Source organism: Oryctolagus cuniculus, chromosome 10, assembly GCF_051225735.1.
Source record: "Oryctolagus cuniculus isolate XC-2025 breed Fujian yellow rabbit chromosome 10, ASM5122573v1, whole genome shotgun sequence".
NCBI classification, from domain to species: Eukaryota; Metazoa; Chordata; class Mammalia; order Lagomorpha; family Leporidae; genus Oryctolagus; species Oryctolagus cuniculus.
Genome location: NC_142876.1, coordinates 28,866,083 through 28,883,686, shown reverse-complemented (window position 1 = coordinate 28,883,686; position 17,604 = coordinate 28,866,083). Strand labels below are relative to the sequence as shown.

The 17,604-nt window shown below is 43.6% G+C and overlaps 1 protein-coding gene across 7 annotated transcripts in view; it reads right to left on the bottom strand.

Moving 5' to 3' along the window:
- DYM (dymeclin) overlaps positions 1–17,604 on the bottom strand; it is a 372,541-nt gene that overhangs the window by 173,485 nt on the left and 181,452 nt on the right. Inside the window, exon 14 of one of the 7 annotated variants that reach the window (XM_089305766.1) lies at positions 16,662–17,356. The exons of the other annotated variants lie outside the window; for them this stretch is intronic. Coding sequence (XP_089161892.1) covers positions 17,056–17,356 — 301 coding nt within the window. The 3' untranslated portion in view covers positions 16,662–17,055. Of the gene's footprint in view, positions 1–16,661; positions 17,357–17,604 lie in introns of those variants that run through there. 7 annotated transcript variants of the gene reach the window in all.

The following is a 17,604-nucleotide window of genomic DNA, read 5'->3' as shown; positions in this document are numbered from 1 at the left end:
TGTCTGCTGTTCATAAACCACCCAGTTTATGGTGTCTTGTTACAGCAGCCCGAACAAGACAGGGTGGCCTTGAGAAATGCCAACATTTAAGAGTGTCACGAGATCACTTTACATCTAGATAGAGGAAGATAAACTTTAAAAGAATTTTGATGAGTAGCCAAGAAAACCATAAGGAAGACCAAGAAACCAAGAAGAGATTGTGGGGAGGAAAGAATGGTTAACAGTGTCCAACACAACTAGGAAGGCAAGTAAGACAGAAAATGCCCCACAGACTTGGCAACACCAAGGCACTGGCGACCAACAGTTCATTTTGTTCATAACATTAAAACTTCCACTCATTAAAACATCCTTTGAATGTAAGATTCTCTGATATTTTAATCCCATTGATTAGCTCATTTACATGCATTAAATATGCATTAAGTTTCTAAGGGAGATTTCTACAAACTAAAAAACATAAAATAGTGCACACACACATAATTTTATACTATTTTACACAGAATAAAGCTTCCATATCCAAGAAAATAAGCAAAGGAAAATCTGGAACAAATGTCAGGAAACTACACAACAGTGGTAGAAGCACACCCTTGAATCATTTAACTCCCTGGCAGCACAAGCCATTTTTCCTGGAGCTGAATCTACTGCCAGCAATGAACATCCTGGGAATCTCTAGTATGAAGGATTAAACGACTGGCCCCGGCACTGGAAAATACATTGAAAGGAACAATCCAGGACTAGCTCAGAGGGATGAAATGACCTAATAATCCCACTGCCAGGTCTAGAAAGTAGCAGAGATCAGAACACTAAAAGGGACCTTGCTAACAATTAACACAGCAATTTAAACATGCTTTCTTGAGTTCTCTGATTATCTCAGTTGCTGAAGGGACTCAGAATAAGAAATCCTCATATTTGTAAAATAAAATATTTAATCAGTTAAAATGTATGCTATCATTGACAAATGATATTTAATCAAATTCTGTGATTTAAAAATCTTCCAATAAGTAATTCATCCTAAATTAGCACTTACATTGGGATATATATGCATCAAAAACACTAAAACAATTTTAGAAACTTAAAAAGCAGCCACATATATCAGATACCAATTTTACAACTTTTTTGCTCAAATACTTGTTTCTTGGTTTGAAAATATTTGTTAGATTCAGATATAAATTTGTTAATAACTATGGATTAACCATTACTTCCTAGGGACAACCATTATTTCCAAGAATGTTTTGGAACTTGAAATTGTCTTTGAAGACTTCAGTTACAGATTCTCATTGCCCATAAAAACAATGTAGTTAAAAGCAATGATTTTCAAATAAGTTTTTAAAAAAAGTTTTAGGAACAGTAAGAGTCATATTACCAGGGCATCTAAAAATGTTAGATTGAGTAGATGGAAATTTACATGGTACTCATTAAGTATACCACTGTCCCTTGTTTTAAAGTTGCTTTCATCTGTATTTACATGTGTGGGTAAACAGATAAATTTATTAGTGGCATTCCTTTCTACCTGGCATGTGTTTTTAAAGTCTTTTGACTCTGGACAAAGCAACTATTCAAAAAGAATGGCATCATGGTTCTCTACTTCAGACATTTACTCTGCAAATGCCCAATATGGACATGTAGTAATGCAAAGCTGGCTTGGCTCCCAGCAACGCACGGTTCTATATGGCTCGATGTTGTATCTCAATGTGTTAATAGTGTGCTCCTGTCCATTCTGCTTGTGATCTAATCAGCAAGGTCTAAGCATCCACAAATGCAAACATTCATTCCAAATCCCTTCCAGCACTTTCTTTTCTAGAACACAGAGTTGGGATGAAGGGGGCACTGATGGAAATTTTCTAAGGGAAGAACAAAATTTACCTAAAATTATTTTTTGATGAGATTTGCTTGCAATCTATATCTTAAAAGAAGCATTTCAATGTCATTATGTTCCTCCTAGCACCAGGGGAGGTGGTAGATTGACAGCACACATTAAAATGATGACTCCTACAGAAGCTAAATTGGTTCCAGTGGGAGTGCAGTTGCTTGAAGGAAAAAAAAGACCTAAAGCACAAACTCATTACAGAAACAGGCATCAGAGACACATGACTCAGACTGAAATGTTTAAAATTTACCTTTTCATAGTATCTGGAGAAACTAAGATACTTGTTTTTGGGGACATTAATGATGACGATACACTAGATTCACAAGTGTTCGGGGTAGGCATTTGGCCTAGTGGTTACGCCAGTGGTTAGGACACACTTATCCCACACTGGAGAGCCTGGGTTCTAAACCTGCCTCTGGCTCCTGTCTCTAGAACCTCAGAGGGAACAATGGTGCCTCAAGTATTGGGTCCCAGACACTCCCATGAGAGACCTGGGCTGTGTTGCAGACTCCCAGCTATAGCCTGGACCAGCCCTGGCTACTGTGAGCATTTGGGAAGTGAACCACTAGATGAGAGCAAATTTCCTCTCTCCTCCTTGCTCTCTCCCCCACCCCCAGGCTTCTCCCCTCTGGCTCCCTTCTCAAATAAAGAAAAAACATTAGGAGGGAAAAGTGGTCCTTAACTCCCATACATCTTTCCACATTGAATAATTTGGGTGTAAACACTAAGAAGGTAATAGAAAGACTGGGTTCACAAATACATATAAAACAGCATGTTCAGTACATTTTATGATCATCAAAAATCTTGCTCACTTTTAAAGGCTTTATATTTTACAAAGTTTCTTTTGCCAAAAATGATTTATAGCCATTGTAAAATTATTCTGAAAAACCTGAATTCTAAGTTGTGATTCTTCAACACAGATGCCACAAGTATTAGATCAGTGAAGCTGGATAATCTGGAGCCATGAAATAAAGCCAATTCTGCTGAGACTGATTAAAATATTTATGTCACATCCTTTCTGTAGCAGAGCTGGGAAAATACACACGAGATAAAATGGTATATAATCCTGAGAGTTGAAAATCTATTGGGATGATTAAAAATAAGAACAAGTATTCACACACATATAGGAAGTATGCCAAACATTCATCATCAGAAGACCATCTCGAGTCATTTTTCAGTTGTGGTCTTGCATACAATGGAGCTGTCACACTCCATCACCCTCTCACCCACATGGGTGGGGTGACACACTAAGCCCACATCTGTGAGTTGGCGGGAGAGGAGGACGGGTGCCATGTGTAACAGGAGTGTGGTCATCACGAAGTTCAAGTGCACTGGTGTGAGTGGGTTGGAGATGAAAAGCCTGATCTCGGACTCACAAGCTCGAGGCTTGTTACAGGCTAACTCCTGACTGTCACAGTAACTGGGACACACAGGAGCCCCTTTAGGAGAAGGGAATGGGGAAGGGGGAGGGGAAGCAGACCATGCAACCTGCCACTTCTGGGTCTTTGCATCTGCTCTCAACTATCTAGAGAGGCTCATTCAGTCCCATCCTCTGACTCCTCCATTTTCTAAGTGTGACTTTTCTATGAGACTCTTCCTGATGGCTTCAGACACATTTTGGTGCCATCCTTTCTGGGTTCCCATTGTGCCTTATGGTTACTATCAACATACAATTATCTCCCCTCAATCATAAGTTCTTTGAGGGCAAATGTTGGATTTTTTTTTTCTAATATTTATTTATTTCTTTGAAAGGCAGAGTTACAGAGAAAGAGGGAGAGGGAGGGAGGGAGGGAGGGAGGGATGGAGGTTGGGAGGGAGGGAGAGAGAGAGGGAGGAATGGAGGGAGGGAGGGGTAGAGAGAGAGAGAGGGAGGAATGGAGGGAGGGATGGGGAGAGAGAGAGGGAGAGGGAGAGAAAAGAGAGAGAGAGGGAGGGAGGAAGAGAAAAGAGAGATCTTCCATCTGCTGGTTTACTCCCCAAATGGTTGTGATGGCCAAGACTGGGCTAGGCCAAAGCCAGCAGCCAAGGACTCCATCTAGGTCTCCCACATGGGTGTAGGAGTCTAATGACTTGGGCCATCTGCTGCTGCTTTCCCAGGAACATCAGCAGGGAGCTGGACTGGAAGTGGAGCAGCCAAGATTAGAACGGGCATTCATATGGGATGCTGACATTACAGGTGGCAGCGTACCCTGATGTGCCACAACACGGGCCCCTGAATTTTCATTTTTGTTTTCCTGGTACCTCACACAGTGCTTGGCATAAAAAAATCACAATATTCATTGGTTCACTAAAGAAAACCTGACAAAAGTTTACGTTCCATACTCAATGATCCACAGGTTATCTTACTTACAGGAGTCTCTTCGCATCACAATTACTTTCATACTACACTGGCAATCACAGTTTGGGCTGGGCTGGGATTCAGAGTCATAACCATAAACATAAAATTACTTCCTTCCTTAGAAGTGAGCAAAGGTTTATAAATCACTATAACAGGAACTTACACAATAAGTTTTCTCTAAGGCATTAACTACTGATTTTTTTGAATCTTAAAAAAATTCACAATTTGTCTACTTCACAGAAATGTAAAATGGTCAATGGTTTTATGGCTCCAGGTCCCCAACTAAAGAAAAACTTCCTACTTTCTTCCAACAGAATATAAAACTAGAGAAGACAGGAATAGAACAGATAAAAGCAGGACATGGTTAATCTCACGGATGGCCAATGTGAAATGGTTATGAAAGAGCTTGCTAGTTATCAATTTATTCATTCTTTGAAGCACTTTGGACTATTCTGAATCCAAATTAACAATACATCTACCAACCTCCAGAACCAGGATGCCTTATGAAAGGCTACGTGTCCTTTGCAACGTACAAGTTGTAACTGGTAGACGTGTGAAATAGGCAAGATAGGATGACAGACAGTGAAGGAGGCAGGAGAGTTTACTGTGGGTAGGAAGACAAGCCAGAGTGCTGTTCTGCTGGTGACCATTCATAAAAAGGGAAAGTCAGATTCAAGGAAGACCTGTTCTATGACCTATAGCCTACTGTCTCCTCTAGCTATCAGTTCTTTGAGTATTCCTTATTTTTTGATTTATTTATTTATCCAAAATTCAGAGTTACACAGAGAGAGGAGAGGCAGAGAGAGAGAAAGAGAGAGAGAGAGAGAGAGAGAGAGAGAGAGAGAGAGGTCTTCCATCCACTGGTTTACTCCCCAAATGGCCGCAACAGCCAGGGCTGGGCCAGGCCAAAGCCAGGAGCCAGGAGCTTCATTCAGGTCTCCCACGTGGGTGCAGGGACCCATGCACTTGGGTCATCTTCCACTGCTCTCCCAGGCACATTAGCAGAGACCTGGATCAGAAGTGGAGCAGCCAGGACTTGAATTGGCACCCATATGGGATGCTGGAACCGCAGACAGTGACTTTACCCACTGTGCCGCAGTGCCAGCTACTTCCTTCTATTTTGTGTGTGATCTATATGGAAATTAACAGTTACTGATGAAGACACTTAGAATCTAGAGGAAGATTCAAAACATAAACATACTGGGGCTGGCGCTGTGGTGCAGCGGGTTAATGCCCTGGCCTGAAGAGCCAGCATCTCACATCTTCCATTTCCAATCCTGCTCTCTGCCTTGGCCTAGGAAAGCAGCAGAGGACAGTCCAAGTCCTTGGGACCCTGCACCTGCATGGGAGACCCGGAAGAAGCTCTTGGCTCCTAGCTTCAGATCGGCACAGTTCTGGCCATTGCAACCAATTGAGGAGTGAACCATTGGATGGAAGACCTTTCTCTCTCTCTCTCTCTCTCTCTCTCTCTCTCTCTCTCTCTCTCTCTCTTTTTTCTCCTCTCTCTGTGTAACTCTGACTTTCAAATAAATAAATATTTAAAAAATATAGAAACATATTAAAATTTAAATGACAAGCAAAAATAAGACATGCAGCAAGTCTATGTATTTACTACTATTTGACAAAATAATAGATTGCAAAAAGAGCTATAAGAATAGGAATAGAAGAGAGTATTGTGGAAAATGAAGAATTAAGTGTCAGGAGCAAAAAAATAGTAAATATGTATTATGGGTTACACTGTTTAGCAAAATGACAAATCATAGACTCATAGAAATGTATTTGAAAAAAGCATACCAAAGGGTTTACATCCAAAATACATATAAAAATTCACAAAAATCAGAAAAAAAAAATTCCAAACTGATAGGAAAAAGACCAAAGGTCTGAATAGACATTTCACCGAAGAAGATAAATGGCTGGCAAAGGAGCACATGAAAAGCTGCTCAACATGACGGGTCATTAGGGAAATGCAAATTAAAACCACAAGATAGCACTATATAACCGTTACTGTGGGGAGCAAACCGGACTAGACTGTTACTGGAATTAAGACTTATTCTATGCATCTGCTCTCCCACAATATGGCGCTGGGAGAGAAGTAAACAGCTTCCGCACAGCTGCCTCCAGTTCAACCAATTAACTGTAGGACTTGCTCCTGATTGGAGAGCAGCGTACTCGGCGTGTGGGCAGCCGAGTTGGGATTGGCAGAGGAGGACTATAAAGGAGGAGAGAGACGGCATGCACCAGGAACATCTATGGGGAACATCTAAGGGAACCCGTGCAGCCCCCGAGAGAACCGGCCGGCGGTGTGCCGCTCCCCTGCGGAAGTGGGGAATGCGGCCAGGGGGAACTGCCCTTCCACGGAGGTGGAAGGGATAGTAGCCAACCCGGGAAGAACCAGCAGCAAACCCGGGGAGGGCCGAGCAGACGAAAGAACAGCGCAGGGTCCTGTGTCGTTCCTCCACGAAGAGGGGGAGTGACACGTTACAATGGTTTTTACAAAAAGACAATATTAATTGCTGGTGAGGATGCGGAGTAACTGGAACTCTAATATATTGTTGGCAGGAATGCAAAAGGGGACAGTCACATTGGGAAATTTTGGCAGTTTCTTATAAAGTTAAACATATACTTACCACATGACCAAGAAACACCACTCCTAGTATTTACTCAAGAGAAATGAAATCTTGGGCTCTCACGAAATCCTCTATTTAATATAAATGCTGAGGGCAGCTTCCTGCATAATTGCCCCCGAGTGAAAATAACCCAAGTGTCCTTCACTGGTGAATGGAAAAACTGTGGTATCCACACAAGGGAACACGGGTCAGTAATGAAGAGGAATGACACGCACAGAGCAGGGGTCCATCTCCAGATTCAAGACTGCACGGTGCATGATTCCGTCTGGAAAAATGAAAACTAGAGGCCAGAAAAGGGCGGGGTGGGCAGAAGACTTGACCACCAAGCAGCACAGGGGAATCTCTAGGGAGAGAAATTCTCTTCATCTTGATTGTGGTGGTGAATATATGACTACACGTGTTGATGTCAACTCAAAGAGCCATACACCAAAAAAAGGGAAAATAGGTTTTGGTATATAATAAATCCATCCTCTGGTGAAGCATTAGCCTGTGCTAGTCAAATACACCAGACATATTCTAGGGAAGAAGAAAAATAGGTGACAGATTTTGAGCTCAGTCTATGTACAAGCACTGGCCACTAGTCATTTAGGATCCACACCATGATAATTCCTCTACACTTTTTATGTTTCTTATTCCATGTTAGCATTCTCAAAACAGAACTATATCCCGTCAGGCATCTGGGAACAAAACCAAGTGCTTCCTGCAATGACAGAAATTTGTGAACATCCCACCAAAAATGAACTACACTGAAACTGGCTAAGTTGTTGAGAAAAGCTTCCCCACCCTGTGTACTACAGCGATGGCTCCTTCCACAGCAGTCTGTGGTGTACTGGCCTCAAACAAGTGGCTTATTAGAGAAGACTTATTTCTCCAGGTCTTAATGGAAGTCAAAGGAAATAGTCAATGAAGCACTAAATATTTAATTCAGAACACTCCGTATACTAAGTTTGGTATTATAAGACATATGTCTTATAATTAATAAAACAGATTTTCTCCAGAAGATCCACATTCTGTCTTCTAACAGATAAAATTCTGTAGGAGGTAGAGAACAAAAGAACCAAGTAGAAAAACCCAATACCCTTCACGTAGAAATATTTAAAAGGTAAAAAACAAGTTTCTGCACCAAAATTTTAAAATGCACAATTTCAATAATCAAATAGGTTCATTATTTTTTAAAGTACTGACTTCATGAATGATACTAAAATAATTGTTTTTCTAATGTACAGTATCCATCTTTCAGATCAATACAGTAAATCAGACTACACAGTGCTTTCTGAGAAGTTCAAGGAACCTTAAGATCAACTTCACTATCCTATCACTGAGAGAAGTTGCTTTCTAATTTCCACCTTAGCTCAAGTATTAAAGCAATAAAACCCTCGCTTCAGACTCAGTCTGCTGGGACGGAGCAACGTGCACCAGAGACAAGCAGAGCAGAGCTGCCCGGGGAGGGGTAGGTGGTTGGTCTCAGAGCCCTGGCAGCTCACCCTGCCGCCGGGGCAGAGAACGAGAGATCTGTAGAACAAAACCCAGGACAAACCCCGAAACCCACTGCTTTAAGCAAAGGCACCAGAGGTGTAAGTCTTGGATGGGGACCTTCCTGCCCTTACCTTTCCACCATGTCTCCTGTGTCAGCGCAGAAGAGACACAGCCCCTGCCGAAGAGCCTGAGCTCCCTTGGTTGCTTCCCAAGAACCACGCGGAAAAATGCAGGTCAGAGGTACACTGTCCTAAGTGAGACACTGACATACGGGAAGGATGATTGTACCCCTCGGCATCAGGGTGTTCGTGTGGCAAAATAAAGCAGGGTGGAGTAGACCGGGCCATATCTGACTTCTCACAGTCGGTGGCAGTCTGCTGCCAACTCCAGTAAAATAAACAGCCATGAAAATGCTTCACACTGTCCCTGCGCATCTGTAGCCGAAGAAAATGAGTGTAAGAATCCTACTCAAAATCCCAATGCAACCTGTAAGCACTAACCAGTTTTAAAGAGGGCCCCATCAACAGGACTCCTAAAACTCTTAACGTCTCTGTCTGAATTTATTTCTGCTGGCAGGAAAAGGAACAGAGGTTGGAGACAAGAACACCTCAGAAGTAAACATTCGTCAATGTGGAACAGAACGAAGGCACTGTTTTATAATAACACTTCCACATACTTTCCAAAGTCCCTCTAATTTGCCAGCCCACTGATGTTTTCTACAGTTACACCTGTGATGTTCTTGTTCCCTTGCCTTTACCTATGGACATCCTCTTCATCCTTCAAAGTCCCATGTAAACACCCTGTGGTCACCAAGTCCACCGTTCAACACTAGGTTAGAATTGCTACCCGCTCCCAGCCATATTCTATGCACCACCTGTCACTTTCTTACATGAGCTGGCCATACAGAAATTCTGCTGGGTTGAAATGAAACTTCTTATTCCTAAACGGTACTTTCACTAGTTAAGATCCTTAGATGCATTAGATGGAAAATGCGTGGATTGGCTGCAGACTGTAGGGGTACTCTACCTCAGGCTAGCCAGTGCATACGCTACACTGCAAGTCAAGAGGGAATTTGCAGATATGATTCAAATCATAATGAGAAATTCAAAATGGGAAAATTATCCTGGCCTATCCAGATGTGTGCAGTCTAATCACATGAACCCTTAAGAGCAGAGAACTTCCTCTGGCTGGAGTCATGGAGATGCAGCAGCAGGAGAAGTCAGAGGGACAGCATTTGATGTACCACTGGGCTCTGAGATGTGGGAGCCATGTGCGAGAACAAGAAAGAGGCTTCTAGAAGCTAAAAGTACCCCAAGGTGAACGTCAGCAAGGCAAAGAGGACCAAAGTCCTACAAGCGCAAGGAACTGCACTGTAGCAACAACCTGAGTGAACCTGGGGGGAGAGTCTTCCGAGAGCACCCAGTAGGAGCACAGCAAGCGAGCGACTTGATTTCAGCTTGTGAAGCTGGGGCAGAGAGAGAAGCTGAGCCAAGCCAGGTTTCTGATCTGCACTGTGGCCCCAGGGAGCTGTGCTGTTTTGGGCAGTTCCATCTGAGGTGGCTTGTTACGGCAGCAAGTAGAAACCAGCAGGATAGTCTGGATAAGGGTCCCCTTGTTAGCCCGAGGAGGCTGCTTCGGACTTTTCCTTATACGTGAAACCCTCCTTTAACAAGCTGGTTTTTCCTACTTTCCTGTTGCGCACTGTTGACTCCGATTCTGCCTGACACGTTTGATGAGATCTTTTCAACACATTACAGTATCAACAGCCACAGAGTAACAGAGGTTGAAGTGAAACATTACTTCAAGTTATGAAGAATTCTTTTAAAATACAAGTAATGATAATAGTCACACACTACTTCACTTTTCCAGTGGCAACAAGAGACTGTGTGATGCTGCAAGTGTAATATCACTTACTCCATGGCCCAATTTTAACAAAGTCTTTAAAAAATGGCAGACTCTGGAGCAGTAAGGGTTAGTAATTTTTTATGGGATACAATAAGGCCAATCAATACACATCAGCAAAGCAGGTGCAAGTGGCATGGTAGAAAAGAAAGACAATTTCAAGCAAGTATCATATATTACCGTGAAAGGAAAAAAATATTTACAGCTTGGAAAAATGCCTGAATTCCTTAATTATTAAATGGTCACTCCATTTCAAAAGTGCAATTTAAAAACCTAACACTATAGAACCTGTTTTTTTTTTTTTTTTTTTTGACAGGCAGAGTGGACAGTGAGAGAGAGAGACAGAGAGAAAGGTCTTCCTTTGCCGTTGGTTCACCCTCCAATGGCCGCCGCGGCCGGCACGCTGCGCTGATCCAAAAGCAGGAGCCAGGTGCTTATCCTGGTCTCCCATGGGGTGCAGGGCCCAAGCACCTGGGCCATCCTCCACTGCACTCCCGGGCCACAGCAGAGATTTGGACTGGAAGAGGGGCAACCGGGACAGAATCTGGTGCCCCGTCCAGGACTAGAACCCAGTGTGCCGACGCCGCTAGGCGGAGGATTAGCCTAGTGAGCCGCGGTGCCGGCCAAACCTGTTCTTTTCTTAAAGAATCAAAGACTCTGCAAATAAAAATTTTTAAACAAATATAGTCTTCCTTTTAATCTGAGACATTTGGTTTCTAAATATACAAGTAATAAAAACTTGTGTAAAACGCTACAACTTAGTGACAATATTCTTTGTTGTTCTGGAATGTTTTATTCACATTTCAGATGTAACCTGGATGCTCTAAAAATGAAAACCTTCTTCTAGGGTTTCCAGGTCCTCCTTCCTGTGAGGGCAGTCTGTGGAACACCCATTAACAAAGGAAGAAAAATGTAACAGCCATTCTCCGTCGTGTTGCTGGTATTTCAGAACTGTTTCAACTTGATCAAATTTATCACACTAAAACACACACACACACACACACATTATGTGAAATTGCTATAGAGAGGGAGGCAAGCAGAGATGACTTTTAAAAGCTAATTAACAATTAATGAGAAATAAAACAAAGGCCTTTAAAAATAATACTGCTAAGAACATGTGAAGACTGTCCCAAGAGGCCACGCCCCCGGGGCTGGGCGTGAGGAGCTCCCTGAGCCAGAGGCGGCGCTGTGGGGCCAGCCTCTTCCTTACCATAACTGGCAATCCTGAACTTGCTCTCCCAGGCTCACCAGCTCTCCTTGCTGCTTAAGGAACCTGGAGACACCTTCAGCTCCTAAAGAAGGGAGTCCCAGGGCCACCTCCGTGCTTCCATGCCGCATTTTATCATGCAAATTGACTGGGGTCTCCTGCTTGAGAGCCCAGGGCTCACCGCAGGGAACAGTACCTAGAGGACATGCCACAAGTGAGTGCTTCCCGGGACCTGAGGGGCTGGCTGAGGCTCAAATGCCTAAACATGGTTCTGAACGATTTTCCTATTTCTTACTGATTAGTCCTTACAATAACCCCACACAGCAGGCACTGTCATTATGAGGGACAGTGCACATGGAAAAGTGAGGTGGCTTCCCAAAGTCACCAGCCAGCAAAAGCTTAGGTAGGTGGGTCTCCGTCCATGTCTGTCTCCAATGCAGGCACAAAAACGTTTATGTCCAGAGCTTCATGTATGTGTGTGTGCGTGCAAATATACAAACAATATGTCCAAATATATGGCATTATTATTTTTGGCTAAAATTAATGATATTTAGAGTCCATTATGTTACAGAAATATATCATTCAGCATAGATGACACATATTATGGAAAATACATATAAAACTCCATATATGATACATTCTTGTTATAGAAAAATACATACAGTAGGGGCCGGCACCATGGCGTAGTGGGCTAAAGCCTCTGCCTGCGGCGCCATCAACTAATATGGGCACCGGTTCGTGTCCTGGCTGTTCCTCATCCAATCCAGTTCTCTGCTGTGGCTTGGGAAAGCAGAAGAAGATGGCCCAAGTTTCTGGGCCCCTGCACCCACATGGGAGACCCAGAAGCATCTCCTGGCTCCTGGCTTCTGATTGGCCCAGCTCTGGATGTTGCAGCCATTTGGGGAGTGAACCAGAGGATGGAAGACCTCTGTCTCTGTCTCTGTCTCTCTCTAACTCTACCTCTCAAATACATAAATATTAAAAAATACATATGATACAGTATTTTTATAAAAATATACATATATGAATAAGAAATTAGTTATATATGAAGACATAAGTTTAAGGATTACTTGAAAGTGGACATTATGGTTGTCTTCAAATTTGTATTTTCTGTAAAAAGCCTATGTTTCTTTTTTTTAAAAAAAGATTTATTTATTTATTTGAAAGGAAGAGTTACAGAGAGGCAGAGGCAGAGAGAGAGAGAGAGAGAGAGAGAGACAAGTCTTCTACCTGCTGGTTCACTCCCCATATAGCCACAACGGCCAGAACTGCATGGATCTGAAACCAGGAGCTTCTTCTGGGTCTCCCACGCAGGTGCAGGGGCCCAAGCACTTGGGCCATCCTCCACTGCTTTCCCAGGCCATAGCAAAGAGCTAGATCAGAAGTAGAGCAGCCAGGACTTGAATCGGTGCCTATATGGGATGCCAGCACTGCAGGTGGCAGCTTTACCCACTATGCCACAGCACTGGCCCCCTAGTCTATGTTAGTCTTTAAAACTGAGTTGTTTTCGAATAATCACTACTCTAAAAAAATTATTTGTATGCCATATATTACTAATATGTACTCGGGATACATTAGTGAACAAAACAAAAATTGCTGTTCCTTTGGTGCTTACATGCTAAGAGAGGTACACATAGTGAGAAGTCTTCCCTTCCCCCACCTTGTAACCACTTTTATCAGTTTCTTTTGTATCCTTGCAGTTTCTGCATTTAAAGACAAAGCCAAGTACAAATTAATTTTCCCAATGTACACTAATCACATCCTTCATGTATTGTGTCATGCTTTGCTTATTTTCACATGATAAGTACTGGGGAGCACTCCATCAGTACCCTTACTCCTTTTTTTCTAGCTACACACTATTACATCAGTGTTACCCTGATTTAAGTAAGTCTCTATTGATGGATGTTTGAGTCATTTCTAACCTTTTGCTATTATCCAAAAATACTCCCAAAATAAATTTGTACATTGTTATTCTGCACGAAGGCAGATATGACTGTTGGATCAAAAGGTAATAAATTTGGAATGCGGACAGATATTGCCACATTGTTCTTGTAGGAGCTGCATGAATTTTCACTCCCACCAGCAAAGTCACAGAGGGTCTGCTTCCACAGAACCTGGCTTACAGATTTTTCTAATCTCATGGGGAAAAATGGCACATCAGTGAAGTCTCAAATTCAAGTTTTCTTATTAAGATCACGTGTTCTGGGCCGGCGCCGTGGCTCACTTGGCTAATCCTCCACCTGTGGTGCCGGCATCCCACATGAGCGCCAAGTTCTAGTCCCGGTTGCTCCCTTTCCAGTCCAGCTCTCTGCTGTGGCCCAGGAGGGCAGTGGAGGATGACCCAAGTGCTTGGGCCCTGCACCCACATGGGAGACCAGGAGGAAGCACCTGGCTCCTGGCTTTGGATTGGCGCAGCACGCCGGCCACAGCAACCATTTGGGGAGTGAACCAATGGAAGGAAGACCTTTCTCTCTCTCTTTCTCTCTCTGTCTATAACTCTACCTGTCAAAAAAAAAAAAAAAAAAAAAAAAAAGATCATGCATTCTAAAATCTTTTTTAAGGACTATGTGATACCCTTTCAAGTAACTTTTAAAAACTGTGAGCTTTGTAACTACAGTGTTCCTAGGCAAATTGGTTACTGCTTCCAATGTGTCTATCAGAGACAATGGATCCAGCTGGAATTCAACGAACCAAATTGGCACGACTTTTTCACTTTCGAGCAAATTTCAAGAAAATGAACACCAAGATTAGGCCACGAGGGCAATAACTTCTTCTTAGCTCCCCAAACCTAGGTTCATGGCCTGGGGCATGTTAGTGTCCCATACACATCCACTGGGGGAAAAGGGTATCAAAAACATGTTTTCTTTGGACGTTACAGTGCAACAGCACCACCAAGGGGAGCTTTGCCTGAAGCAGCCCCTAGCATATCTCCTCCAGCCACACCTCCAAGCCACAGTGGACCCCCCCACGCACACTGGACACGGTGTACAGGCTGTATACACGCCACTTCCAAGCAACCCTGCCCTCACTTTCCGCATTTAATGCCACTCCTCGGCCTCTCATGTGCAGAATGTTTAAAGCTGCCCCTGCCAGATGGAGGCCAGCCAGCCAGCCCCCGTGCCGCAGGGTTCAGTCCATGTCAGCTACCCAGGGGCCCACAGACAGCCACAGAACACGCACAGTAGAGCACTCCGCGTACCTGCTGCTTTTCCATTTTGGCTGTCAGTAAAGACAGCTCTTCTGGGGAGCGAGCGTTTCCTCTTCAACAACAAAAACTGAACACGGGCTGAAGTCAGGGGCAGAGTGCTTACGTCACTTGCAAATTAAGCAAAGGAAAGGAAAATTCCATGAAATTCATTTGCACAGACTCAGCTTAATTTTCTATCTTGAACAGAAATTTAGGCACCTGCCCTTAACCCGCGATTTAAGAATGAAAGTAGTGATTCCTTTATTCTCGCAACACTGGATAATAATTTATGACAGTCTTTAGCAGCTGCTATCTGAAGATGGTCACACCTGAGCCACCCTTCTCAGCATTTCGCCATTCTGTGACCCCCTCCTCTGGAAGCGGGACTGATCCTGTGAGCTGCTTTTGAGCTCTAAGATGTGGGACAAGGGACTCTGGAATAGCTGGACCGGGGTGTAAGAAACCTCACCGTCGCTGCCTGTTTGCGACCGTCCCTCTTGGGGACCTGGCTGCACTGCCGCGAGCGGCCACGCTTCAGGGCGAGCTCACCTGGAGATGTTCTGGGCAAAGCATTAGCCGACCTCCCAGCTGTCACCGGGCAGCACTGCCAGCCAGGAGCTGCAGTCCCGCTGGACATTCAAGCTCGCAGTGCAGGCACAGAGACGCACTCGACCAAGCAGTCAGCCCACGGCACTGAGTGAGTTCACTGCAAATCGTCTGAAGTCACTAAATTTGGGGGTGGTTTGTTACACAGCAATAGGCAATCGGCAGAAATTTGTTTTCAGCCACAGCTAGGGAACATGAGCAACAAATCCCACGATGTAGTAGAAAACACTGCCATCTTATGACTTTTAAGCTAGAGACCATGAGCTCTTACAAAGAATAATGGCCATGTTCTATATATCCCCTTCCCTTCCAGCTCCTGACAACTATATTCTCAATAAATATTTATTAAATGAAAGCATGAATAATACACACACAGCTAACTATTGATTATATTGATGGAAGGAAGCAAGGACATAATTAATTCAGAAATAGTAGACAGTTAAAAGTTTGTACAATGGGCTTTCTCATAGAGACACACTCACACTCCTTGCCTACACAGGCCTCTGAAAAGAAGGGTGGCTCCAAAACTTTCTCTCAGGGCCCCTGCAGGCTCCCAAAACACTGAGGGTCCCAAAGAAATTTTTTTAGATATAGTTATACCAACAGATCTTAAAACTGAGAAAAATCTAAACTATTTACAATTCATCTAAATATAATAATGAACAAATTACGGGCCAACACAAATAATAAAGTTAAGGAAAAAGAACCTCGGTCATTTAAAAAATAATGGTTCGCTGAGTTATGCCAATCTTTCAAATGTTGACACATTTCATCACAAGGCATCTTTAAAAGAACACATTTATTACCATCATCGCTGACCTCAACACAAACGTCTTTACATTATTGGGAAGCTGTCAAACTGACGGTGCCAGGTACCACTTTTTCAAAATTCTAATTTTTGCTTGGAAGTTCTAATTTTGTTATTGGCAACCCACACTGGCAGTTGTTTTCTCTGAAGTAACAGGCTCTTTATTCATGTGCAGGGAAATGCCTGCCAAGTCGAAATAATGAAAGATTGTCACTCATTCTTTCGTGTAAAAATGGTGTTCCAACGAGAAAGCGGCTGGTTCCACTCACAGCCAGCCACACACGTACTTTTCCTTAAGGCGATCACTGGCGTTCAATACACAAAAGCACTTTATGCGAACTCCAATTTTTATCACACAAAATATTAAAAAGACATATACTCAAGGGTCAAGATTTACTCCACATGATTAATTTCATTGTTTCATCAAGGACACTTTTAAATGACAATGACTAGGGTTTTTTCCCTTTTTTTTTTTTTAACTGCAAGTGTGTGGTTATGGAAACCACAGTGAGTCTCAGAATAGTCTGGTACACTCACTCACAAAGGAGAATCTAAGGGTGAGGTAGATGACACCTGTCTGTCCTTTTCTGTAGTTACCAGTGTCACGTCTGCCAGAAAGAGCACTTCCAGGCTAGGGCCAGCTGGATTTTTTTTTTTTTTTTTAAGATTTATTTATTTGAAAGGCAGAGAGAGAGAGAGAGAGAGGGAGGGAGGGAGGGAGGATTTGTTAATTCATCCAGCAAATGACGAAGAGCTAGGCATTGGTGAGGACAAAGCCAGGAGCCAGGACTCCATCATGGTCTTCCACGTGGGTTGCAGGGGCGCAAGCACCTGGACCATCTCCATTGCTTTCCCAGGTACATTCGCAGGGAGCTGGCTCAGAGGCAGGGCAGCCAGAGAACCAGCACTCTGATGTGGGATGCGGGCATCACCAGTGGTAGTTTAACCCGCTGTGCCGTGATGCTGGCCCCAGACTGGATTTTAATATCAGCTTCACCACTATATGAGCTGAAGAGCCACACTAGGAGCCTGAGTAAGTGTCACAGCCTCTGAGTCTCATCTATAGAACCACAAATTTCCTGCCTCCTAGAGGGCCACCACCACGGGTAAGGCAGTCTCCACGCAGAAGCAACTGGCACAGGAGTGGCCTGTGTGCCCTGAACTGGGGCGCGTGCGGAGACGAGAGCCGCAGTCGCAGCTGACGAGCACAGTTCAGAGCGCGACAGCAGTGGTGACTTTTCTGCCCACTGGCTGTGGGACCGAGCCATAATCAGGTGTCGTCCCTTTACCAAATGCAACTCTGAAGGAAGAAACGGTGTCACAAGTTGCTCCGAAGTAATTCTGAGTGGGGAGGAAAATGAAGTAAAGTTGGTGACAAACTGATCTTTGTTGGAGCTAAGTAAGGGGACCTCAAAGTTTCCTAATACAATTGTCTTTACATATATTTTGGGTTTTTCAAATTAAAAAGCGGGGGCGGGGGAGGGGAGCCCACTCACTGGAAGCCTTCTCAATGATGAGGCATTGATTCCAGATAAATTAATAATGTACCAACTCACAGACTCCATCATAAGTCACCTTCTATCCTCGCC